Below are 27,972 nucleotides of genomic sequence, written 5' to 3' on the forward strand. Positions count from 1 at the left end.
CTGAAGGCCATGAACCCCAGCCCTGCATACCACACCTATAAAAGCTGGGGAAGAGTGTTGTGAATTCCTGCATTGTCACTGAGAACTCGTGAAAATCATCTGCTGGCCATTGTTGGTGCTGTAGGAAGCTGCCAAAGGCGTCATCTACTATTCAGGCACGGCATGGAGGGATGGGTTTTAGGCTACGCCTGCAAAGGATGATATTTTCAGGAGAGGGAAAACAACATTAGTCACCTATCAAAGAGCTGTGGCAAAATCTGGGCAAGGGCTGAATGATGGCCTAAAAGCAAGGAGAGGAGAGCTGATTGGGTTTCCTGGACTGCTTGTACAAATAAGCCTTTAGGTGAGAGATAATAGGAAGAATGAAAAAGGACTCTTCCCACTGTGTTCAACCCCAGCTCATTCTGTACTATAGTCAATACTGGGCTTCACCAGTTAGGAGAGCTTCAGGAGACACTAATTCCAAAGGATTAAGCAGAAAACAGACAAGAGACGTAGGAATGATTAAGTTGGCAAAGTGGATATCCAAGTGGCTACAACAAAGAAAAAACATTCATCCACATGCGTAAGAAGCAGATATTTAGCAAGTACATGGGCATACTAATACACACAGTGTGGGGAAGTGAGTGGCGAGGCACACACAACAGAGGAGGCCTCAGCGACCACTATGGACCACAAGCTGAGCAAGTCTGCCATTTAATAAAGAGCTAACAAGTATCTATGAATAGTGTCATTTTGCTGGGCATAGTTGAGAGGGTGTCATGCTCAGGTGTGGCATCTAAAAAGGATAAAGAAAATAAAGCTGGAAAGCTTGAAAAGAGAAAATATGATACAGGCTGAAACCCAAAAAACAGTCACAGAAGCTGGGGGAGACATACTGAGATGGGTGCAAGCAGCCTCGTCACCCCGATAAGATGGACACCGCCCACCACCGACATGCACCAGGGGGCCGTGTAGGACCAAAGATGAGTATACCATAACTCTGAAATGATGACAGGCACCGTTACTCTTAGATCCGGCCGTATCGGGCTGGAACAAAACAAGATAAGAACTAATGGGCCAAGTACTGTCATGATGAGAGTTAACGAGCTAAGTGCTGTGACAAACTGTTTTACTTATTCGCTAATTGCCAGATCTGCTTTATGTGACCTTTATGTTACCTATCTGCTAATCCGTTAAATTGCAAGGTTTGCTTCTGTAAAAGGGGTCATTGTGACCCCGCACTTGCTTTTTGCTTTTGCCAACTTTCTGCTTCTTTTGCCAACTTTTAGCCCACCTGTTTTGTCCCTCTGCCAACTTTCAGACTATAACAACCCCAACTTCCGACCCCTCAATGCTCTCTCACTTAGTCTGTTTTAGACTTTGCTGAGATAGCCCCGCGGTTAATAAAAGACTCCTTTTTGAACTCCTAATTTGAGTCGGTGGTCCTTATCTTGCCCCATAACAATACACTTGATGAAGGAAAAGTAACTGCATTAAGGTAGGTGATGAAGAGCTTAACAAAGGAAATGATGAAATCCTTGGGTCTTAAAAGGACATTCTCAGTTTCCAATACATTTCATAACCTTTTTTATCCTCTACAAACATAAAAAACAGTCACTATGATGTGGACCAAGCCTTTGATTTGGTGGTACTTGGCTACGTGACACACTGAAACCACTGTATAAGCTCCATCCATCAGCTTACTTTCTGACCTGCTGTCTATCGTGCAGACTCTTAATAAGCTTACTGCTGAAATGCAGGGTTGGCTGGTCAGTGAACCAAAAGATGCAGTGGCAAAGCCATCTTCGTTGTCACCATGTGCTTGTACCCATTGAGTGCCAGCACCATAATGTCCTCTGCTGTATTCCAGTATGAGAGCCAATATGCCATCTCCTAGATTGCAGCTGAGGGACAGCTGGGTGAGATGGTACAGATGGCCAGTGGCCACATAGTTAGTCCATGGTAGACCTGAGACTTGATCCTGGATCTCAGGCTCTGAGTCTGTTCTCGTTTCTCTCTCAACTTGCCTGCAGGTGGAGGGCTGCAACAAAATTACTTTTTTTCCTTACTTTTCACTTGTTAAACATCTTATAGTTCATGATCCATATCTAACAGCTAGGTTAAGGCGAGTACAGCTAACCACAGCTGAGAAAAGACTCAGCTCAGAAAAAAAAAAAAAAACTTTCATTCTCTCCTAGTTGTGTATTTAAGCTGCAGCTGGAGGAATGGGACAAACTACCTAAAAGGGACAGAATCTGCTGCTTACTCACAAAGGCTGTGAGACTGTGAAATCTCTCCTCTTGAGATCGTTTTGTTTTTGTGTACTAATAAAGCAGTTACATGAACTCCCATCCTGGTAGGATGCTTTAAATATGACAAAGAACGGACTCTCCACACTTTCTGAATTCCTTTTGGCCTTATGATTTAACAGTGACACAGGGTTCCCCCTTTTAAGGCTGGACAGGGGGCCCGTTTCCTAGGTTTGGGCAAGTTCATGAAGGGAACACCCTGACCCAGAGGGACTGCATTCGTTTGTTTGTCAATTACACTCATCAATGATGAAAACGTGTTTCTATTTGCCAAGTCCTGGCCATGTGTAATTCTCAAGACCTAATACCCCTAGATAAAGAGCCCACGTAGAGACTCCCAGTTAGTTCTTTCCCCTGCCAGAAGCTCTGGTGCCTTTTATTTCTTCTGTAATTGTTTCTAATAAAGTCCTGTCTTGCTGCTGATCTGTGGTCCGTGGGTTCATTCCTCGAATCTCCGAGACCAAGGACCTACTGAAGAGTGAAATTCTGGTAACTACGGGATTTGGAGAATCTGGGCTTATCACATCCCCTGGATGAGTGGATTAGTTGCCTCACAGAATGAAGTAATGACAAACGTTTCCTTGGTGAATTCTGCATCAAGTATTCGCTGCTTGACAGAGGATGCATTTTCTTAATGTTCACTTGAAATTTCAACTACAGTGTGGTTCTATTTTTTAGTCTCTGAGGTTCTAAAACTAACTGCAGTTTCAAATAAAATAACCACCCACCCCCATAACCTGGAAGAGATGGAGCAAGACAGCTGAGACAAGATTACCTGGAGTTCTATCATATAAAAGCAAAATTTAACACAGTCTTGAATGTTCCTTATGTGCGGGACCACGAGATGAAAATTACCAATTATAATGTTCCACACCCAACAACGAAGTTAAGGCAAATGGAGCCGAATCACATCTTTTAAGAGAAATTTTAGTTTTTTAGAGGTTGAACTTTCAAATTCTGAATTATTCTGTAATACTTAGAAAAATAATATTCTCACCTTAAAATTTCCAGGCCTAAAAGATTTAGAGGGGAAAACATTACAGATAACTGAATAATTTGCAAACAAAGAAGGAAGGCATCTTTTTCACATATACAGGATGGCAAAGAGGGTACAGAGAACAGGATTTAAACACAGCAGCTCTGACATGCATGCAGATGGCCCAGGAAACCATACCTAAGAAAGCCCTTCTTTCTCTGTTCTGAAGAAACATACAGCTTTTCTGGCCTGGCTGGTTAATTTATGAGGTCAACCAGAAAAAGTATATTCATGCAATTGACCTGTACTGACAGCTGTGGGCAGGCATTTCTCCTGGTCTTTAATCAGCAACTCTAGTGAATGTCAAGACACTGGCTAACATACATCCAGATCCTGGCTGGTATTTGCATATAAGCTGTCAGAAAGTTCTTCCTTGTCACACTTTGCAGATTTTAAAGACTTTTATATAGAAATGACTTTACTAAAAATTCATGCTGTACCAGGACTTCATGTACATTCTTATATCCACACCTACACACAGAAGCATTACAGCTCTGTACAAATAGGGATGCATCTGTACGGTAACCTTTGAAATGCAGTGGTGGTTGTCTACAAGAGTCAGGAGTTGAAGACTTAGATGACTTGAACTGTTTTATTAGTAGCAGCCTTGAGTCATCAGGTGAAACAAGCAGGAATGGTAAAGTAGAGTTTTTTCCTTTTTGCTCATCAGAATGTGCTGAGCACCCATCACAATGTGGTGGCACGCGCTCGGCCAAGGTGCTCAGGAGGAGCATACTGGGTGAGAAGCTCGCTTGTGCTGGGTGGCAGTGAAAGTGTGAAATAATCACATGGGTGACAGAGCACTGCGAGGGCCTGAGGGAAGCAAGTTTGAGACCTGCGGAATGGCGGGCAGACGAGAGTGGGCAGGGAAGCCTGGACACCAAAGTGAGTCGGGACAGTATGTTATGGAGAGATGAGCCTGTGCAAGGACGAAGTGTAGCTTTTAGCTTTATCATGCGTGTTCTGAAGTTGGACTCCAGCGTCAGAAACACTACACTGGTCAGCAGGACAGAGCATTCTGTACTGACTGAGGAGGTCCTTATTTGCCACACCAACGGGCACTCCCTACTGCTAAGGCCAGAATGCTACAAAAAAATGAATCCAGTTGGTAAGAATGTATTAAAATTAGAACTATCTTCACCTCTGTTATGCTCACCATAAATCATTTTCTTTGAGTGGTTCATGTTAAGATCTGAAAGTGAAATAGCTATTATAAAAAAAGAGTGTTTAAACTTCTCCCTAAACTTCTCAGCTTCTCTCTCTCCAGGGAGCAACACGAGAACAATTAATAGACCTTTTTTAATAGTAGAAAGTTATCAGTGTGTATGGGTCCTCTTAATCACATTCAAATACAACAACCCTGTGTAATTACCGACCTACATTAATGCAGTTCAGATGGGAGGGCCATAGAACCCTGCACAGACACTGACAGGGAGACTGGAGGACAGAGGGTGTAGGAACAGAGCCCAGTCAGAAAGATGCAGTGAAACTTAATCACTGTAATTTAGATTCTGTCACCAAGTCCCAGGTACAAGCTCTTTTATGCACTGTCAAGAGATCTCCACATTAATTGCTGTTCCTGTCTTCTCAGGACACAAACACTCTAATTTGCTGTGATTTTAGTTTCTCCAGCAATGTGTACTTGGTGGCTAAATCCCCCTTTCCTCCAGAAAAGGCAGGCCGCTGAAGCTCTGATTATCCAACTCTCTCTGCCAAGATGAACAGACAGAGGTCTGGAAGCATCTCCATTTACTAGAGTCTGGAAGCAAACGTGACTCATCCCATCAGTGGGTGGGAAGCCCTGCCACCTTCCCTGAAAGGCTACATTCTTCTCTCCTCTGTGAAGTTGGACTTTCAACAGAAGAGTTATTTCTAAACAATGACTTCAATGTTTCTGCATGGCCAGTTTCAAGCAGAAAATTGATATAATCCTTTGAGGCCTTCAGGCAGCTCCAGTCAGCACATTCAGATAATGCAAACCCAGGTGCTTACTTTTTGGGGAGCTTTGTAAATAAATCCCTGGGATTTGTCAGGTAACGGCACAGCCACAGGTCTTGTGCGTTGGCTTCGGGGACCCAGCCCTTTCCAACCTTACTCATTTGAGACAAGACCTCTATAACCTACTTTCTACTGCCATCAAATTAGACCAGAGATACATCTTTAGATGAAATGCCATTCTTTAAAAAAGGTATTCTCCTTTCGAAATGAAGAACTGAAAACCAAATAGAAGTCACACAAAATCCAGAAACCACAGAGAAACTACTCTGATTTGAAAAATGTTCTAAGTCCATGCACAGTCTATAGGTATTGAGAAGGGGATGTCCCAAAAGGAGTAAGCAAGTGTCACAATTCTGTGTCATCTAATTCTACAGTATTATGACATGTGATGCCCAGCTTTCTGTCCCGATTTTCTAAATACATCTCTTACACCATGTGAACCAAACATTCTATTTTCTGAATTGTTGGACAGTAACAGGATGCCTGGTACTCAAGAATACTGATACTATTTCCCCAATTTCAGTTTTGCTTGGGGGCCATGGAGTTTCCAGATCTATCACAACACATCTGCGATGTGGTAGTGGTAAACAGAAACAAAACTGTGACATGCTTCATACCGCAGAGCCTGAAATTTTAAAAGAAGGGAAGCTCAATAATCTTATCAGCAAGAATATAGATGCTAAGAGAAAACTGAGTATTTCACTGATCACATGAAACCACATTAAATGTAGGATGTCCTGTGCTGCCAGATTATGGCACTTAGGTTCCTCTTTGAGAAGTAAAACTAAATTAAGCCTCTCTAGTATTTTTCTTTTGGGCATAAGAGTAACAAAGACCCAAAAGACAGCAAGGTGAGATGCTATCACACAAGTTGATCTGTGACTGACAATAATGAGAAGTAAAAGGAGAAACCACCATAAAGATTCACAGGCCTAAGAAGACAGCCACAGAATGTTCCCTCCCTATAAAGAATCTTTTTTCATACTTGGGGTTCATGCTAAAATCCAAAAGAGGAAATGAAAAATTGTATTTACTTTGTTTATTGGAGTGATCTCTAAGGATACAGGGGAATGTGTACTTTCCTATTGTGAAAGGTAGATGGGCTGTGGCTAATTTTAGATACACTTTTCTATCGGACACTCCACCTTCAGCACATCACTGTCAGAAGCCAATTACTGAAAAAAAAATTACCACACAAACATTGGGGGAAGTGATGTTCTCAGAGAGGCAGTGTAAGGATGTGCTCAACATTGTAAATAATGTGGTTCATCTTGGGAAAGACCCTTCTCTTTTAAAAATATCCTCAAGATTTTTTTACTATCTTCATAAGGTTCTCCTAGTATATATTCTTATCACTAGCTCAAAGATAAAATTACTAAATTTGCTCAGTTGTGGTACACAGGAAATTTAAAAAAGGTCAAATACAAGTTTACAAAAAAAATCTGCATTTTTTTCACAGTGTAAAATAATACATAAGGATTGTAGGTCTAAAATATTTTGTTGGTAAATAAAAGGTATTCAACACATAAATACTAGAGGTGCTGAAAAAATGTATACACATTTTAAGCGATGCTATTGGAAGTAAAATCAATCATTCCCTAAAAGTGTATGAATCATGGATGTGCGTAGCATTGTCCAGATGGGCTTACCCAGTAATGGGACCTTCAACTTTAAAAAGTAATACATGGACAGTATCTCTTAAAACGTGTGTATATTTTGGGGGTCTATATAATTGCCACTACATGAAAACCTCCTCTCCTTCTGCGACAGTGAGCAAAGTCAAGTGGGATGAGGCCAGGAAGCTGGACTCGGGACTGGGCTGGGCGGCAGGGAGGTGCACAGGAGGGCTGTTACCTTGTGTGAGAAGCAGCATCGTTTATACTGAATGTGCTGTTCTCCCTGGTCAGAGGGTTCGAGCCAGCTGGGCTCTTGCTGTGGATATCCAAGCTCAGGGAGGACTCTGCTTTCCGGTCCATGCCATGGCTCTCCGCGTCCAAAGTCCGATCTGCCATGGAGATCACTTCACTGGAGCTATGCCACAGGGGTGCCACTTTCTCCTTGCCTGGGCCTGAGCGAGGTGACGATGTGGCGGCCCCCAGAGAGGCTGTGCTGCCGTGGCTGGGGCCGTAGGAGGTGGTGTCAATGCCACTGTCAGCAGAGGTGCCCTGCAGATAGTTGTAGCTGTTGAGCTCAGATTCCGTGCGGTCCCCGTCGTACCATTTCTCGTCACTGTGGGCGCTCGAGGCATTGCTAGAGAGGGTATTGCTGCTGGAGTGGCTCGAGTAGTGGCTGTCAGACTGTAAGGGAGGCAGGGTTTACTCAAGGGCAGGTTCTGCTTCCCGAACACCAGGAATGACACTGACTTGTGTCTAGTTACAGGGTCAAGGCACTGAAATTCCAACAACGACAATTCAAAGTAAGGCAGGGAGTACCTGGAGCCTACAGCACACATGCTGGAATTTTTTTTTTTAATCCATTGTTCATTATTTGACTGAGGCCAAAGTGTCAACAGTATTGAGATCATTTTAATCAGGAACAAAATCTAGACTGTTATTTAAGTCTTTAATACTATAAAATAGAAAGGAAATGACATTTCCAAAGATCTTATAAATAGAAAGCATGCTTGATTCTAAAAGGCTTACTTGCTTAGGGTAACTATAAAGGCTGAATATGCTTAGGAGAGACTCCTAGAGATCTTGTTTTGCTTCCCCAATTAACATTTATTTAGAAGACAGCCTTCTTAGAGGTAAAATCTGTACAGAAGTGCCAAGGTAATTCAATGGGAAAAAAATTAGTCTTACTAATAAAATGGTGCTGAGAGAACTGAATATACACATGCAAAAAAGAATGAAGCTGGATCCTTACCACACAGAAAAATGAATCAGAAAGAATCAAAGATCTAAACGTAAGGGCTAAAGCCATAAAACTTTGGAGAAAACAGGTGTAAGTCTCTATGACTTAAACCTACTGAAGCTACACAATAGTTTCTTAAATATGACACTAAAAAACATAAGAAACAAAAGCAAAAATAAACTGGTCTTCATAACAATTAAAAACTTGTGCATTTCAGCTGGGCACGGTGGCTCATGCCTGTAATCCCAGCACTTGGGAGGCTGAGGCGGGTGGACTGCCTGAGCTCATAGGTTCGAGACCAGCCTGAGCACAAGCAAGACCTCATCTCTAAAACTAGCTGGGCGCCTGTAAGTCCCAGCTACTGGAGAGGCTGAGGCAAGAGAATTGCTTGAGCCCAAGAGTTTGAGGTTGCCGTGAGCTGTGATGCCACAGCACTCTACCGAGGGTGACATAGTGAGACTCTGTCTCAAAAAAACAAACAAAACAAAACAAACAAACAAACAAAAAAAACCCTTGTGTTTCAAATAATCCAATTAACCAAAGGGAAAAACATTTGAAATTCTCCAAAGAGGACATATACATTTCCAACAGACACATGAAAGATGTTCAGTATCCTTAGTCATTTGGGAAATACAAATCAAAACCATGAAAATCAAAATGCAAATCAAAACAGTGAAATACCACTGCGGAAAAACACTGCTACACAACTCTTGGTATATTCCCAAGAGAAATGAACACACGTATTCACACAAAAACTTGTACATGAATATTTATAGTAGTATTCATAATAGCTGAAAAGTGGAAAAAACCCAAATGTCCATCAACTAATAAATGGATTAGAAGACTAGGATATGTCCACACAATGGACCACCATTCAGCCATGAAAAAGAATGAGGTACTGATTCATGCTGCTAACATGGATGACTCATAAAAACATGGTCAGTAAAGCAGCCAGACAGGAAAGGCCACACTGTGTAACTTCCTTCATCAGACATCTCCAGAAAAAGACAAATCCAGACAGAGAAAGCACATTGGTGGTTGTCTCGTAGAGGGGATAGGAAATAGGAGTGGTATGGAGAAGTTTTAGAATGAGATTGTAGTGCTGGTTGTACAGTTCGGTGAATATGTGAAAACCCACTAAATTGTACCCTTTAAATGAGTGAATATTATGGGTTGTGAATAATATCTCAAGTAAAAAATGTGTACAGAACTCTTTCTACACAGTAGCTTATGTGCTTAGAAAGAACATTTTATATAGCCGGGCATTGTGGCAGGTACCTGTAGTCCCAGCTACTCTGGAGGCTGAGGCAAGAGAATCACTTAAGCACAAAAGTTTGAGATTGCTGTGAGCTGTGACGCTACAGCACTCTACTGATGGTGAATAGGGAGACCTGGTCTCAAAAAAAGAACATTTTATAGAGGTTACCAAAGTTACAAGATTTTAAAAGATATATGAGGAAAGTAATATTTTAAATGAGAGGGAAGCAGGAAGTCTAGATACTTGCTGGAGATTAAAAAAAAGGGAGAGAGAAGAGATTGTATATATGTGTGGGTGTATTTCTACAAAGGATGGGTCTGCTCCTCACTGGCCAGAGGTAGGGGCTGGGTCAAAACATGCCAGTTTCATCTCCCTTAGGGAAAAAAAAATCAACCCCAGTTACTTTATAGAGGTTACACACAATCAGTGGATCACAGGTAACATAACAAACCATTGTAGATGTGAAGAGAATTTCCTGCATCCTCTAAAGCAGTGATTTGCAACTGGTGTCCATGAAAGAATCTTAAGTATGCCACAAAAAAAATCTTAAGTGAGACCCTTTGAGACAGGGTCTCACTTTCTTGCCTCTGGTAGAGTGCCATGGTGTCATAGCTCACAGCAACCTCAAACTCTTGGGCTCAAGCGATCCTCTTGCTTCAGCCTCCAAGTAGCTGGAACTATAGGCACCTGCCACCACCCAGCTATTTTTTACAGATGGGGTCTTGCTCAAGCTGGTCTTGAACTCTTGAGAGCTCAAGTGATCCACCCTCCTCAGCCTTCCAGAGTGCTGGGATTACAGGTCTGAGCCACCATGCCCGGCCTATTACATAAATTCTTTCAAAAGAAGATCAAAGCAACACAGTATATATATATCCTTTTTTTTTTTTTTTTTTTTTGATCAACATAATGTAAGTGTGTCGCAGAAGTTTTGGTTTTTTTTTTTTTTTTTTTTTTGAGACAGAATCTTACTTTGTCGCCTTAGGTAAAGTGCTGTGAGGTCATAGCTTATAGCAACCTCAAACTGTTGGGTTCAAGCAATCCACTTGCCACAGCCTCCCGAGTAGCTGGGACTACAGCCACCATACCCCACTAGTTCTTTTTTTTATTTTTATTAAAGACCAGTCTCACTCTCGCCCCAGCTGAGCTCAAGTAATCCACCCACCTATGCCTCCCAAAATGTTAGGATTACATGCATGAGCCACCCTACAGTTTCAAGTGTGCTGTGAGATAAAAAAGGTTGAAAAACACTGCTCTAATAAACATTCTGGTACAGATGTCTTTGTTATATTGTGATTTTTGGTTGCAGCCCAATTCATAATTGCTAAGTCATGGAAGAAGCCCAAGTGCCCATCGACCCACAAATGGACTAGCAAATTGTGGTACATGTATACCATGGAATGTTATGCAGCCTTAAAGAAGGACGGGAGACTTTACCTCTTTCATGTTTACATGGATGGAGCTGGAACATATTCTTCTTAGCAAAGTATTTCAGGAATGGAAGAAAAAGTATCCAATGTACTCAGCTCTACTATGAAGCTAAATTATAGCTTTCACATGAAGGCTATAACCCAACTATAGCATAAGACTATGGCGAAAGGGCCAAGGAAGTGGAAGAGAGGGGGGAGGTTAATGGGTGGGGCCACACCTACAGTGTATCTTAGAATAATTACAGGGGAAACTTACTAAATGCAGAATACAAATGCCTACATACAATAACTAAGAAATGCCATGAAGGCTACGTTGAACAGTTTGATGAGAATATTTCAGATTGTATATGAAACCAGCACATTGTACCCCTTGATTGCACTAATGTACACGGCTATGATTTAACAATAAAAATAAATAAATTAATAAAAAAGAAAACCACTGCTCTACTTTTTCTTAGTAACAATGTATAAAGTGGTATTATTACGCCTCCATTTATTTTTGATAAGGCAAACCTTCTTTAGCTCTGGGTCTGTACTGTAGAATCTAGGGGCCTTAGCCATGTGTAGCTATTCAGTTCTTTTAATGTGGCTGGTTTGAATTGAGAATATTTAGAATATAGAGTAGGTAACAGATTTCTATACAAACATAATATATACCACATATATATATAATTTCAAGTTTTCTGGTAGTTAAATTTTAAGAAGTTTAAAAAAAACCCAGGGCTCGGTGCGGTGGCTCACACCTGTAATCTTAACACTCTGGCAGGCCTAGGAAGGTGGATTGCTTGAGCTCACGAGTTTGAGACCAGCCTGAGCAAGAGTGAGACTCTGGTCTCTACTAAAAATAGAAAAACTGAGGCAAGAGGATCACTTGAGCCCAAGAGTTCGAGGTCGCTGGAGCTATGATGCCATGGCACTCTACAAGGTGACAAAGTGAGACTCTGTCTCAAAAACAAACTGATTTGGAAGTATTTCTTCTTTTTCTATTGTCTGTATGATTTGGCATGATCTGTTTTTTAAAATTATCTTTTGCTTTTATTTATAAATATTAGTTGTCCATTTTTTGAGACTTAAAAAAAATAAGAAGACGTTAACTGATGACTCCATACTGAATCTCAAAGTCAAAGCATTCTATAATAGACATACTCTTATTTGACAATGTGAATGTTACTTTCTTTGCATTATTATTATTGTTTAATATTTCGATGCAGTAGTTCTCTGATTTCTTTTCCAAATGTATTTATATTTGTTCATTCTTTATGAGGTTTTTGTTTCTAGTCCTTATCTTAAACATTGGTATTGTTATTAAAAAAACAAAAAAACCTAGTGAAATTAATTTTTATTTAACTTCATCGGTCTAAAGTATTATTTTACCATGTGATCAATATAAAAATTGTATTCATGAAGGAGAGGAAATTCACAGGTCTGTTGGTGTAATCTATTATTTACAAGTTCAACTGTGACAATATCACATTTCCTTAGTAAATCTCTCCACCTTAGTAAATCTCTCCACCAAGTGTAGGATGTGCTCACTCTCATTTTTTTAACTTCAATGTTCATTTCTCTAGGGCAAAACTTACATGAGTTCTCATTAAAAGTTCTGTGAACATCTTATAAGTTAGTAAACATGAAATACCGTATTTCCTCACCCAAAAGAATGACAGGGATACACAAGCTGGTGAACAGGCCCAGGAAATCAACAGCATTGTAAAAGGGGGGATGGAGAATGATAACCTGGTGTTCCTATTTCTAGCTGTAAGTGACCGTGAACTGTTTATTACTATGATAAAAGGGTAAAATGTGTGTAGCTATGCAAGAGAAAAGAGGCAGTAGGAGGTATATAGGAAGTTGTCTGTCTGTCCTTTGAACTTGTTCTCCAACCATATCTCATGCTTGCAATTGTGTAAGCAAATATAAATTTATTTCTAGCACATTTCTGTTCCTAACATTTTGGGATTGTTAGTGATTGAATTAAATGATCTGTAAGATCTATGAGGGTGGCAGGGGCATACCAAAGAGGAATTATTACAATTTATCTCAAAGCGATCCCAGGGCCCTGGTAGCAGAAATTACAAGGCTATGGCAGCAAACGCCAACATTGCCAGGATGGCTTCCTCTTTGACCATGCAGAGGAGAGGAGAGAAGATTTTCATATTGCAAGGAAGGTACATTGCTAGGAAATCTAGTATTTTTATAAGTTTAACTTACATGCCCCTGTTTGTTTGGAGACAAATGAACCACTGGATCCTGCCGCATTAATCTCCCACTGGGGCTCTCTCGGAAAGCTGGCAGTACCTTTGATACTGCTGGGAGATGGCATGTTGGCTCTGGAATACAGCAGAGGACATTATGGTGCAGGCACTAAACTGGTATAAGCACATAGTGACAAATGAAGATGGCTTGCCATTGCATCTTTCAATTCACTGACCAGCAAACTCTGCATTTCAGCATTAAGCTTGTTAAGAGTCTACATGATAGAGAGCAGGTCAGAAACTAGGTGGCTGATGGATAAAGCTTGCAGCTGGTGACAACGTGTCATGTCATACACATTAGCACAGCCAAGTACCACCAAACCAAAGGCCATGATCAATACAGCAAAGTTCAGAATCAACTTTTGGTTTGGGGGAAAAGTTAAGGTTATATGGGTTAAATTTATGAAGTTCATTCACTGCAAAGTGTGGCTAACCTAGCTCGGTCTACATTACCTAGACGGGCACAGATGCAATCACGTGTTACTTACCATGACACTTTGGAAATATTTTACCTGTATATTCATGCTGCTCGAGGACAAAAGAATTGAAATCCTGAGGTCCTCTATAACTGTAAGCTGAGCACAACAGAAAAGACACACAGCAACTAGTTTACTAAAACAATTGCTTCCTTTTGAACTCCAAGTCGGCGTTCAAGATGGGGTTCCAAAATGAGAGATAAAGGATCCTCTTTAACACAAGCATGGCTAACAGCAAGAATTCTGCACTTCCTAATGTGTAGAGGACTAGACAACATATTCTTTGACTCTGACTCTCAACCATTTCCAAAAGCAGAGAGGCAGAAAGGCCCAGGGAGATAAGAGAGCCAGCTCGGCAAGCTGAAGATCTGTCTCTACCATCAGCAGGGTACCAGCTGACAACATGCTGATGAACAAAAGACAGGTGGGCCTGCCTAACAAACTTTAATCCGAGTATGTTGTTCCTGTAAACTGAGTGTAGAAAGGCCAGTCCTTTATATGTTCACATGTGGGTATCAAGTAAACACAGAAAATATTTTTCTTGAATTCTCCCTAGAATGGCTTATACCAACTAAGCCTTCTGATTCCATCTGATGTGCCAGTTAAGAACGGCTGGGTGGGCTGCTGTGCCTGAGCAAGCACCAGCCATCCCTTAATAAACCATTCATTTCGTCTGCAACGGAAAAAAAAAAGAAAAAAAAAGAAAGGCTGGGTTATTCTCTTGCAATGCTGGGATATCAAAAATGATAAAAAAGAAATTATTTCACGATTTTATTTGAAGCCTTGGATAAAGCCACCACTTGGATTTTCCATACTATGGTAAAAAATGCTTTGCAGGCTCTAGGGGTAATTAAAAAAAAAAAAGGATTACCTTACTAAGAACGAATGTGTTAAGAAGATTCATCCATATTCACTGTGAAGTCTTACCTATTAAGAGCGGGATGCCACTACGCTAAAGAGGATGCAAGAAAGAAAAAAGAAAAAGGCCTGGAGGAGGTTTGTGTGAGAGAATGAATATGGGTCCAGGAAGAACCTTATAATTTTCATCCCAGTCCCAGGATCCCTGCTCATTCCTCATGACTTCCCACAACTGGGAAGCAGTGTGCTGTAAGAGGGCTTGCTGCAGCCTTCTTCAAAGCCTGTGCTATGGGCCAAAAAAAAGTCACTAAGTCTTGCTGAAGAAGGGATCCTTTTTACATGTGTCGTTACCATCTCAACAGTACCAACACATACGGGATTAGAAACATTCTGTCAGGAGCAGAAAAGCAGATCAGAATATGCTCAGGTTTTCTGTGTTGGGGGTGGTGGCACAGGAGCGGGGAATGACAGATGGCTTCAATAACAAGGCCCTTCTCACCGTGGTTACTGGAGCAAAGCAAATCTTCAGAACCTGAGAACTGCATTTGTCTTCCTTAACTTTTAACTCAATACGTCTCCACTCCCTTCTGTGTTCATGGCTAGTTCATTTACTCGGGCACAGTCATTAAAACAAGACAAAACAGTGGATTTGCAGAGAGGATAAAAAGGTCTTTGCCTTAAAAGTTTATCCTTTTCAGCCCTAAAATTTATCTTTTTAGCCCACATAGAGGGTAATGCTATTTATTAAAGATAAATAAAGAAGGAGAATGCCCTAACAGTCTAGGTTTGAATCCCTGATGCAACTGTATTGATTCCTAATCCCTGATGCAACTGTGCTAAAACTTAATCTTGGTTCATGACAAAACTTTATTGTAATCCACTGGTGTTATGGGGTCATGGAACAATAGCATATATACAGAGAGAGAGTCATGCTCCAGAAATCCAAATGAGAGCTCCCCAATGCATCCCGTCCTGCCGTTTTACACAGCTAAGACACTTGCTGGGCTGACAGCTTAATACCAGAGTGAAAAGAATTTTTAAAAAAGCACACCAGGGAGGATAGGAATTCTAACCATGCTAGAGATGTGACTGAGCCATAATTGTATCTCTTTCCTACTCTGTATGTACATGTATTTTTCATTCAATATGAAGAATAACAAGGACTCTCTCATGCCACTTATGCTAGGTTAAAAACAAATAAACAAGGGGAGGGGGAAGGTGCTCTTAATCTTGGTGCTGAAAATAAGTCCCATGTCCTTTTGAGTTTTAAACTTGGGGTCACTGAGAATTCCTTGACTTTTCTTAGGCCTTTCTCTTGGATTCCCTTATCCGTGATCTAACAGAGACTCAAGTCATAGTGGTTAACTAGGGCTGTTCTCATAACAGAATGCTCTGATAACATCATTAAAAGGTGGCCGAACGCACTTTGATGTAAAAGCAGTTTGTTTTTGTAGAAATTACTTACTTACCCATCTGATCGGCAATGCTATCCTCACTTCTTTGCCAGCTTGGTGTGGATTTTCCACTGCCACTGATGTCTGCCTGGGTGCTCTGCCTGTCAAGCGAGGCTGGGGACCTACGGCTCACTCCAAACCTGTGGTAATTTCCCCAAAGACAAAGACAGCATCAGGAACCTCACCCACAAGAGGAAGGTAGTCCTAGGTGTAATGAACTGAATTCTAATTGACAGGTATGACTGGTTTTTGCTTACACGCCTGTACTTGTATGCTCATCATGGGGAGTGTTCATGTGGGGGTAGAAATGTGTACAATATGGGCAATACACACCACGCTGCTCAGAAGGGTAAGTACGCTGTGTGTATAAACTGTTAACAAGGGCAAGAGCCCTTAGGACTGAGCTAACCTAACCTATGAAGAGGAAACCAAATCTTCTAGCCCTGGTAGAGCCAAGCTCAGGCTGTTATTCATTGCCAAAGGGGGGGAAAAAATCGCAATTAAAACGTGCCATGCACGTCTTCCAAATGTTACATTTTGGGGTTTGTTCCTCTTAACTTAGTAATTTACTAAATCACTAAGTCACTCATTCTTGGTATAAGTATTTTCTGAGCACTTGCTCTGTAGTCTGAAAGACAAAGATTATATGATTTGTATTAATATTAAGTAGGAAAAGATTTTCAAAATAAATAAATTTCAAATTGCCTTTGGAAAGGCAATTTGGTAAACTGGTATAAATAAAGGCAAATGTCTGTTTCTGAAAGGAAGATTTAGCTATTCAGTGAGCCAGTTTTATTTTTTCTTTTGTAAACTAATAATAAATGCTCAATTAAGGCCTATGCCTTGATTAGCAACGTCAGCCGAGTAAAGTACAGAATTCACACATTCATGTGGAACTCTATTAATTTAGGTGTGGTTACTAGTGAACTTCTGAATAATCCACACAGTCAAAGGCTGAACAGTGGTTGGCCTGAACAGCCACTGCCCGTGATGGCTGTCATACTTCTGCAGACCGGCAAATGCATGGGCTGGACAGGCAGGAGGGAAGGAACAGACAGACGTGGGGCCAGGTCCCAACTCCACCACCCTGCATGATGGAACGAAGACACCACATTTTAGTGTCGACTCCTTTATGTGTGAATCGGCAATTCCATTACATGGATCCAAAGACCTACATAAAGCATTTGCAAAGTAGAGAAGGTTACACAAAAATATTTATTTCATCATTATTATTGTTTTTTTTTTTTTTCCAGAAACAGAATCTCACTCTGAGACCCAGGATGGAAAGCAGTGATGTGACCCTACCCCAAGAGATCCTCTTGCTAATCCTGCCCAGCAGCTGGGACTACAAGCATTTGCCACCATGTCCGGCTGATATTTTTTTATTTTTTGTAGTGACAGGGTCTTAATATGTTGCCCAGGCTGGTCTCGAATTTCTGGTCTCAAATGATCCTCCCATCTTAGCTTCCCAAGTTGCTCGAGGATAGGCATGAACCACCATTCCTGGGCACAATATTTATTTTCTATTTTTTGACACAGAATCGTACTCTGCTGTTCATGCTGGAGTGTACTGGCCCAGTCACAGCTCACTGCAGCCTTAAACTCCTGGGCTCAAATAATTTTCCTGCCTCAGCCTCCCGAGTAGCCAGCTCTACAGGCGTGCATTACCATGCCTGGCCAATTTTTTATTTTTAGAGTTAGGGTCTTGCTATGTTGCCCACACTGGAATCCCAACTTCTGGCCCCAAACATCACTCTTTCCTCAGCCCCCTGTACAGCTGGGACAGGCATATGCTACCATGGCCAGCTAACTTATACCTTTTTTTTGTAGCAGTGAAAAATAAAACTTTTTAAACTTCTGAATTTAAATACTTCTCTGACTATATGGTTTTAAATAAACAATAAGGTAAGACTGTCTTTAAATTCTGCCTTGAAAATCATTTTCACCCAGTGAACTTTTAATTTCGTTTCTCGTATATACTAACTCCCCCACTCCCAATTTATTACGTGTTTGTATATCAGGATATAAAGATGGAGTCCTTGAGGAACTCAGATAAAACCTGTTCTAAATTTTACATGATGTCTCTTTTTGAAGAGCTTAATTGTGCCTTTGTTTTGAAGAAGCACTTAACAGTTTAAGAGTCATGGTCAGATTTGAAGTTTTTAATCAACCATTTGACTGACACATTCAGTGACCAGGACTCGGCTTCCTCAGGTAGCCCATTCCTTTCAAAGGTAGGCTGGCAGCTGTGAAATATCCTCCTGACAACGAGCAGGAATCTTCTAACTTCCCCTCACTGGTCTCAGCTGCCCTGGCAGACAAGCTGGACCCCTCAGCCAGGAGTCCGGGAGGAAGCCGCCTCACCTCAGCAGTCTTCACCGACAGCTTGTCCCTCCTCAGTCACGTTTCTCACACACCTGTCAGGTCTCCAAACTCCTTTAAATTCTGCCTTGAAAATCATTTTCACCCAGTGAACTTTTAATTTCGTTTCTCGTATATACTAACTCCCCCTCCCTTTGGACAGGCCCTACCTTGTCAGTATTCCTCAAAGTGTGTCGCTCAAAAATAAATTTCCAAGAAGTGTAGAACGCATTTTATGTAAATTTCCAAGAAGGGCAGAATGCATTTTATATCTTTTAAACAGTGCTGCTTTTTTTTTTTTGCAGTTTTTGGCCGGGGCCAAAACCCGCCACCTCCGGCATATGGGGCTGGCGCCCTACTCCTTTGAGCCACAGGCACCATCCCTAAACAGCGTTGCTTTTTAACTACCTCTCATTCCCATCCTAAACTTGTACCGGTGCCCCTCCCCTCACGTCAAGTAGAGCAGATATTATTAATCACTGTTAGATTTCACCTCCCAAGTAATTTGGACGGTCTCGATGTCCTCACACGGGGCAGTAGGCAGGCACATGTTACTTAGATGGATACAGATGCTGAGTCAGCTGAGGACACCACAGCAGCATTTTGTATTTATGGACAGACAGTGAGAACGGATCTAGCCATGAAGTTACACTCTTGAGCTTTTTAAAGCTTTTAGTTTTGTTTTCTTTCTTTTAAAAAAAAAATTTTTTTTTGAGATAGAGTCTAACTCTGTTGCCCAGGCTATCGTGCTGTCTCATCAGCCTAGCTCACAGAAACCTCAAATTATTGGGCTCAAGCGATCGTCTTGCTTTCTGAGTAGCTGGGACTACAGATGCCTGCTACTATGCTTGGCTAATTTTTCTATTTTTAGTACAGATGGGGGTCTCGCTCTTGCTCAGGCTGGTCTCGAACTCCTTCAAGGGATCCTCCTGCCTGGGCCTCCCCGGTGGCAGGCGTGAGCCACCGTGCCCGGCTGAGCTTTTTAAAGTTCAACATTAATAACTTTGCAGTAGACTAAATACACTGCAGTTTCGCTGTCTACTTGAACATACCTGATTTTACTAGGATAAGTCGTAGAGATAAGTATTTTTCCCTTGGTAAGGGTCTCTTGAGGATCAAACCTGGTCATGAGCAACATAGAACAACACCGTCTCTTGCATCACGGATATAAACAGAAACGTCCTGGGAGCTAGAGGAAAAACACTATATCATCATCTTCTCGTAAAAGGTCATGCCAGGTGAAAAAGAAGATGCACAGTGCAGTGAATAGCCTGAGGAACCTCACAGATAACGGGGTGAACCTTCAGTACCACCGTGGTAGGTTTCGTTAGTAAATACCACGATAAGTAACTAAAATCTCATTAACAAAAACTGGGCAGCAGAGTCACTGGAATCATGTTTATAATATTCACTAACACATTAATGTTTCAACTTAATTTTCTAGTATACGATAGGCCAGATACAGTGGCTCAGACCTGTAATCCTACCACTCTGGGAAGCCTAGGTTAGAGGATCATGCGAGCTCAGAGGCTGAAGACCAGCCTGAGCAAGAGGAAAGCCCCATTTCTGCTAAAAATAGAAAAATTCACTGGGTGTTGAGGTGGGCCCCTATAGTCCTGGCTACTCGGAAGGCTGAGGCAGGAGGACTGCTTGAGGTTGCCATGAGCTAGGCTGATGCAATAGCACTATAGCCTGGGCAACAGCTTGAGACTATGTCTCAAAATAAATAAATAAATAAATAAAATAAATAAAAACTAAATAAAGTATGCCACAGACAGAAGAAAACAATGTGCTTTTTAAAAAGCAAATTTATATTTTATTGCTATGTTAATAACTGAAGTTGCAGTGAATTCTTTCTTACTTTTGAGGTCAAACCAGGCCATTCAAAATCTACTAATTAATTCATAAAATAATTAGTTGGGCTGTGGTATGGTCTAATGACATGAAATTCATAAGCCTTTTGCAGAGACTTAAGCATGAGAACTAAATTGTTCTTTTCTTTTCCTTTTTTGTCTTTTGAGACAGTCTCAAGCTGTCACCCTGGGTAGAGTGCTGTGTGGTGTCATAGCTCACAGCAACCTCCAACTCCTGGGCTTAAGTGATTCTCTTGCCTCAGCATCCCAAGTAGCTGGGACTCCAGGTCCCCGCCACAACCCCTGACTGTTTTCTTTTTTGTAGTTGTCGTTGTTTGAACTGGTTTGAACCCGCCACCCTTGGTCTATGTGGCTAGCATCTTGTTCACTGAGCTACGGGTGCCGCTCTAAATTGTTATTTTCTAATTGCCACTTTAGAAATTAAAATAAGAAATGTGCATTTTAGACAGGCTACTGTTGACCCAAAACACTGAAGATGAGCCTCAAGGGCTCCCGAACCTCCTCGACTCCCCGTCTCCCTTTTCCTCTTTCCTAAAGCACCAAGGCGCCAGGAGGGACGGTGCAATTTCTGTGTCTAAGAAAGCTTCATTAAAAAATGCATAAGGCTTAAGACCCCTCCCTAGGAATTTCATCAAATAACCAGTAAAGACTGAGCACCTGAGAAGAGGAGAGACGGGAATCACCACAGAGCACAGACTCTCCTTCTGCTCTTCTCAGGGCAGCTTAGAGAGAGTGCCTGGAATTCTGCTTTCACTTTCCCTCCACCAGCCCCAGAGCTCAGAGGAACTCTGTCCCAGGCCACTGTTCCGTGGGCTCATTCATTCTCACAGAAAATTACTTACTGCGTTCCCGCCCATCTCCCCTTTTCCTATGAAGTAGGGTACATAAGCATCTCTATTCCATTGGGTTACTGGGTAATCATTCTGAAATTCCCTCATGCTGCACATATAGAACAAATCTGTGTGCCTTTCCTTCTAGTAATCTGTTTATTGTCAGTTCATTTTCAGTCACCCTTCAGAAGGCAGAAGGGAAGCTTTCCCTTGGGTCCTACACTGCCCAGAGAGTCCTGGGGGAGGCAGCAGGATGGGGAAAGCATATTTTCTTATGGCTTTATTATCTACAACAACAAACTATACTAAAGCTGAAAATAAAAAATACCCATTATAAGGGCATTATTAGTAAGCATGCTGATTTTGTGACATGGTGAAATATCAAGAAAGTAAACAAGTCCTGTGTTCATTCGTTAAAAATGTATTTGGGGGCTCGGCACCCATAGCACAGTGGTTATGGCACCAGTCACATGCACAGTGGTTGGCGGGTTTGAACCCAGCCTGGGTGAGCTAAACAACAATGACAACTGCAACAAAAAATAGCCGGGTGTTGTGGCGGGCACCTGTAGTCCCAGCTACTTGGGATGCTGAGGCAAGAGAATCACTTTCGCCCAAGAGTTTGAGGTTGCTGTGAGCTGTGACACCACAGCACTCTACTGAGGGTGACATAGTTGAGACTGTGTCTCAAAAAAAAAAAAAAATACACACACACATACGTATATATATGTATATATGTATACGTATATATATATATTTATTTGGGGGAAATGGAGAATAGAAATATCAGTTTTTATAAACCTTTCCCACTTGAGTTTCAAATGGTTCAAGTTCCTGGGAGAGAGAACTCATAGCAGGGAAACTTTGATGTTATTTTATTCTTCCTCTGGGCAAAGGTAATGTATGTGCCATGTAATGTTTTACTGCTAATTACTTCCCAGCTTCAGACATTGCATTTTTTTCTCCTTTTAGTGGGTTGTAAAATCATGTACATTTAGCTTTTTTTTTGTCTTTCCAGAAGCAAATAGAAACTTTTGAGCAGTGTTTCATGAAAGATTTTTTAAAAAACCCACAAAAGACTTATTTAAAGTCTGAGACAAATAACTTTAAAGCTTTAGATGTAATTATCATTTCCCCTGTTTTTTTTTTTTTTTTGTAGAGACAGAGTCTCACTTTATGGCCCTCGGTAGAGTGCTATGGCATCACACAGCTCACAGCAACCTCCAACTCCTGGGCTTAAGCCATTCTCTTGCCTCAGCCTCCCGAATAGCTGGGACTACAGGTGCCCGCCACAACACTCAGCTATTTTTTGGTTGCAGTTCAGCCGGGAACCTGCCACCCTCAGTATGTGGGGCTGGCGCCTTACCGACTGAGCCACAGGTGCCGCCCTCATTTCTCCTATGTTAATGGCATATGAACTCCAGTGCAAGCAGAATTCTGCTAAGTTCACTTTGGAAGAAATATTAAGAAGTGACAAAATTTGAACTGTGAAACTGAACAATGTATGATGGACAAACCAATGTAATTTGATTTCTCCGCCACTGAGTTTATCAAAAATCAGAGCATGGTGAACTTCCTCAGCAGTAGTTTGAAGCAACTATTAAAACATTTTTCTATATGGAATATTATCTGCATTTCTCCCTGACTGGAAACTGATTGCAGCTGGCTGAATGGAAATCATCTTACATGTCTGAGTGTAGATCAAAGATAACAGAGTCAACAGTGACCAGGTTCAATGGGACAAACGTGTACCTACCCTTCGGGCATGGACTTCTGCCTGTAAGTACCCCCTCCAGAGCCAGTCTCACTGGATGATGACAGATTGCTGGGGGAGTTACGACACTGGGATCTTGCTAGAGCCATGGATGAGACTGTCACATAGATGTCCGAACCAGGAGACAGCCTGCATGTGCAAACAAAAAACAAGAAGTCAATAATTAGAAGGAAAAATCCCAAGGTGATGCGTGATGGATAGTATCATATAAATGTGACAGAGGCAGCAACTTCATGGAGACGGTGAAAATGAAGCCAGCTGGACGCTTACAAAAGAAATCTCCCCATAAAACTACTGCTTAGGAGGAACAGCTGGAAAATTGCCTTAAAGGGGCTAGGGGTGTCAAAAAATAACAGGAGGAGGAAAAAAAAAATGATTGAAAAATCACACACGCCTCTAAAAGCTGCCAGTGGCTGAAGGGCTTGTGCAATTTCCTAGTATGGTGGAGCAGAAGATAATTGAACCCAAGTGATATTAACATAGCAATTATTTCCAATTTCTCACACAAATCCTCCCAGAGTATATGACCATAGTGAAATTGATACATTTTTTGTATGCTTCTTTGTTTACCAATTTTATTACTCAAACTCTGGCATAAATGTTTAGATTTTGCTATTTAATATTTATAATTTGGGCTGATAAGTAGTATCATCTTTTAAAAGTTCCATGAAAAAAATGCCTAGAATTGCAGTTGTTGAATTAGAATTACTGAATTTATATAATACCAGAGCAGTAATGTGCTCCACATGGGTATATAACATATCTGTTTCTAAAGTTAAGGATCCTTCACCAGAGCTTTGTGATCAGGACAGACATATGTTTCCCCCTCCACCTCCTCCATCCTGGTAGGTCACTAAGTGATGCTGACGGTTGTGACTTGGTGTAAACTAAACTTTAATGACAATGGTATTTTATTTCTGAAGCTAACACTGGCACAAATCACTTGACTCTTGTAGTAGGACAGGTAACTTCTATTTTATAGCTGAGGAAGAAAAACCTATGTTATTCATTCAAGGTCATAATAAACCAGGTCTCTTGATTCTAAGTCCGCTGCCCTCTATGTTAAACTACTGCTGTCTCCTAGACAAGTCGGGTCTACGTTGAACAGTTTGATGAGAATATTTCAGATTGTATATGAAACCAGCACATTGTACCCCTTGATTGCACTAAGGTACACAGCTATGATTTAACAATTAAAAAAAAAGAAAAAAAAGACAGTCTGCAATGAGTCTGTACAGTTAAACGATTTTGCACAAACCATATCTTAAACTCACCTCACAGTTCTTTCTTTCTTTCTTTTTTTTTTGTTGAGATACAGTCTCACTTTGTCACCCTGGACAGAGTGTCATGGCTTCATAGTTCACAGCAACCTCAAACTCTTGGGCATGAGCAATCCTCTTGCCTTAGCCTCAAGCTTGTGCCACTATGCCTAACTAGTTTTTCTTGTTTTGTTTTGTTTTTAGTAGAGATAGGGTCTTGCTTTTGCTTGGGCTGGTTTCAATTGCCTGAGCTCAAGCATTCCATCCACCTCGGCCTCCCAAAATGCTACGATTGTAGGTATGAGCCACCACACTGCCCTACAACTCAAGGTTCTGAAGCTTTGGGTCAGAACCTGGTTCACTGAAATAAGGCAATGAACCTCTATGAACCTACATATCCTCTGCAGCAAGGCAGGATAGGCATTTAGGTATAGAAAACTGACAGAAGAGATAAAGGAATCACAATGAGGCCAGGAAAGGTAGCTCATGCACCCGTAATCCTAGCACTCTGGGAGGCTGAGGTGGAAGGATGCTTGAGCTCAGGAGTTCAAGACCAGCTTGAGCAAGAATAAGACCTCTATCTCTACTACAGGTAGAAAAATTAGCTGGGTGTGACAGCAGGATTGCCTGAACCCAGGAGTTTGAGGTTATTGTGAGCTAGCCTGATGCCATGGCACTGTAGGCTGGGCAACAGAGTGAGGCTCTGTCTCAAAAAAAAAAAAAAAAAAAAAAAAAAAAATCACAGTGAAAAGGTTTTCTAATAGAAAAAGAATAAAGACAGATACTAAAAAGTAAAACTCCCAAATTCATCCATACCCCAGAGGCAAATTTGACTTGAGAGCCGAGATTTCTCCCCAGCTGTCTCCTAGACGTCTCCACTGAACACCTTCACCAACAAATCAGACCAAACCTCTTACAAATACACACATTTGATATGTGGGGAGCTTGGAGGCAAGAGGGCTGACAAGAGCCGTCAGTCACCACATCATCTCAGAAAGAAGAAAAAGTTTTACATTAAAAAATTATAGCCCAGGTGTAGTTCTGAGGGAAGAGTCCCAGAATGTCCTGGAGATTCCACGGTTAGACTCTGTGGAGAAGGAGGAGAAGCAAGATTTTGGCAGAGATCAAACCTGAGGAACGTGGAGGCCATGGAAAGGTGGTGAAGGTGTTGGCTTCTCCTTCCCCCACACTTCCAGGAGACTGCAGGATCCTGAACTGCAGGGGAGTTTCGCCATCCTCATAAGTCCGAAAGCTCCCCCCGCCAGCACACTGGGAGGTCGTGAGAAGAGAGCACTGGGCCTTGGAGCTGCTTCCATCGCCCCAGACACATGCCAAAAAGCCAGGTGCCACAATGCCCCTGCACCCCTTGTGGCCCCTGTCCTCCCCAGGGGGACTCAGCCTTCAGCTTTCTTGTCAGTGATCCCCACTTATTATACAAATACTTCCCAACTCCTGCTCAGGCTGCAGTGGTCACAGGGAGCCAATGGGTCCCAGAGGAACGGTATGATCCCAGAGCTTGGACATTCAGGGTGGGCTGCTCTCGGAGGAGAGGTGAGGAGAATGCACCCAGCCAGTGAAGCCCCAGCTCTCCTCCCTCTGTCCTTCCTCTTCCTGCCCTTCCCCACTCATAGCTGCCAATGCGGGCGTGGCTGTTCCTGTGTGAGTCGGCGGGAGTGCCCCAAGGAGCAAGGGAGGCAGTGCTCCCAGGCAGCTTCCCTCAGGTTGGCATGTCCACCACATCAAGGCCTCCACAGAGAGCCGTGTTCGTGCCTTTCCTCTTGAAGACCTACAGTGGACCAAGGTGTGGTCAGACGGTGAACTCCCTACCCATGCGCCTTCTCCAAGGCTGCATACTGCCGCTTCAGCAGAGCAGGACATGCCCTGAAGCAGAGGAACATCAAGCCTGCCTGTCCACTCCACAGGCAACTCCGTGGGCTGGGATGCTTCTCCCCGGCAGTCAGGAATTAAACTTGGGGCATCCGATACCCCAGAACCCCAAGACTCGATTGTGTTGCTTGGGGGTACGGAGGGGAGATTTGTACACTGGTCTCAGGAGGTAAGGGAGCCCACATGAGCAGCCTAGAGGGGAAGTGCTGTGTCGGAGCTGTAGTGCACCTGCTGGGCACCCCCTCTCAGGAAAGCAGTGTGTTCAGGTGACAAGGTCCTGGGAAGGGAGGCTCCATGAAAACAGTGCATTTAGCCTGGGATAAGGTTCCAGGAAGGGAGGCTCCTCGCTTGCAGTGGCACTGCTGGTGAGCTCAGCTGGTCTTGGCTACTGTTTGTGGCCAGAACCCAGAAGGAGATCCATGGGCCAAGGGAAGAAGGAGAAGAGTGAAACCCACTCCCATCTGCCAGACTGTGAATCCCAGACGACCCCTCCCCCACGAGCAGAATTTCTGGCTTGGTGGGGCCACTTTAGCTCCTCCTTGGTAGCTTTCCCCAGTGGCCCGCCCAACACTTGCAACATTCAACTGCTTCTCCTGATGGACTAAAGTTGGTCACTGCTATAGCTGGATCTTGTCCTGCAAGTGCCCATTACAGCATTTACTGACTCAAATCTTACAGGGTGTGGCTAACTCTTATCTACAAGCACCACTTACTGCCTCGCAGATTAAACTGGGCATTCCAACATGATTCATACTGTCAAGACCACAGAGCTAGGGAAAGAGAAAGGATTTCAGTGACCTTCATCTCCCCTTATTGGTAAGAGGCAGGGAATCTACCCAGGCACATAGCTCACCACTGATACAGCCTACAAATAACTAGCAGTTAAGAAGACCAGCACACTACGGATATCTATAATCTAGGTATCCCTCTTAGACCCCCTCAAGGTACCCACAAGCAAAAAAAAAAAGTCCTTACCCAACATATGCTATAGACAAACCGGGGTGAGGGGGGTGCGGGAGGAGGGGGGAGTCCAAACTAAAGGAAAGAAAAGCCAAAACAAGAAGTGACAGCTCCCCTAACTGAGAAGGAATGAGTGCAAGGACTCAAAAAGCATGAAAAATCAGAGTGAAAACACAAAGGAACAAGGAATCCAAAGGAACACATCAGCTCTCTAGCAATGGATCCCAACCAAAACGAACATACTAAAATGACAGATGAAGACTTCCAAATATGGACTTAAGGAAGCTCAGTGAGATCCTAGAGAAAATAGAAAACCAACTCAAAGCAACCAGAAAAGTAACTCAGGAAATGAAATGAAAAATGTAATACACACACAGAGAGATACATACATATGCACATACAAACACACACACACCCAACAGAACTTCTGGAAATAAAAAAAAATTCATTTAGGGAAATAGAGAACCCAGGAGCAAGTTTTCAGAATAGACTAGACCAAGCAAGTGGAAGAATTTCAGAGCTTGTAGACAACTCTTTCGAATTAACCCAGTCAGTCAAAAATAAAGAACTAAGAATCAAGAAGAATGAAAGAAATCTACAAGAAATGTGGGACTGTGTAAAACAGCCTCATGTAAGAATCACAGGCACCTCTAAGGATGATGACGATTATGATGGTGGTGGGAGACGGGGGAGGAGGAGAAGGGGGAGGTGCTGGCCTGAGAGACCTATTTGATGGAATAATCAAAGAAAATTTCCCTGGTTTTGCTAGAGATCTAGACATCCAGATACAAGAAACTCAACAAACACCTAGGAGATTCATTGCAAAAAAGGTTATTACCAACACATGTAGTTATCAGACCAACCAAAGTCAATGTGAAGGAGGAGGCAACGTGTGAGCTGTGAGGCAAAAATATCAAGTAACTTGCAAAAGAAAATTTATCAGACTAAGAGGGGACTTTTCAACAGAAACCTTACAAGCCAGAAAGGAATGGGGTCCTATCTTTAGTCTCCCTAAACGGAGTAACTGCCAGCCAATTATTTTGTATACTACAAAACTAAATTTCATAAATAAAGAAGAAATAAAGTCTTTCCCAGACAAGTAAACACTAAGGCAGTGGTTCTCAATC

At 42.2% G+C, this 27,972-nt stretch overlaps 1 protein-coding gene across 17 annotated transcripts in view; it reads right to left on the reverse strand.

Annotated features, from left to right (window-relative positions):
- Window positions 1–27,972, reverse strand: part of SIPA1L1 (signal induced proliferation associated 1 like 1) — a 434,009-nt gene that overhangs the window by 21,820 nt on the left and 384,217 nt on the right. For 14 of the 17 annotated variants that reach the window (XM_053601212.1, XM_053601207.1, XM_053601214.1 and 11 more), the window contains 5 exons: window positions 22,722–22,868; window positions 15,919–16,043; window positions 13,628–13,690; window positions 13,072–13,190; window positions 7,180–7,622 (listed from right to left, as the gene is read on the reverse strand). In XM_053601212.1, coding sequence (XP_053457187.1) covers window positions 7,180–7,622; window positions 13,072–13,190; window positions 13,628–13,690; window positions 15,919–16,043; window positions 22,722–22,868 — 897 coding nt within the window. The remainder of the gene's footprint in view (window positions 1–7,179; window positions 7,623–13,071; window positions 13,191–13,627; window positions 13,691–15,918; window positions 16,044–22,721; window positions 22,869–27,972) is intronic. The other 3 variants (XM_053601221.1, XM_053601220.1, XM_053601222.1) reach the window with 1 other exon arrangement.

Source organism: Nycticebus coucang, chromosome 9, assembly GCF_027406575.1.
Source record: "Nycticebus coucang isolate mNycCou1 chromosome 9, mNycCou1.pri, whole genome shotgun sequence".
Taxonomy (NCBI): domain Eukaryota; kingdom Metazoa; phylum Chordata; class Mammalia; order Primates; family Lorisidae; genus Nycticebus; species Nycticebus coucang.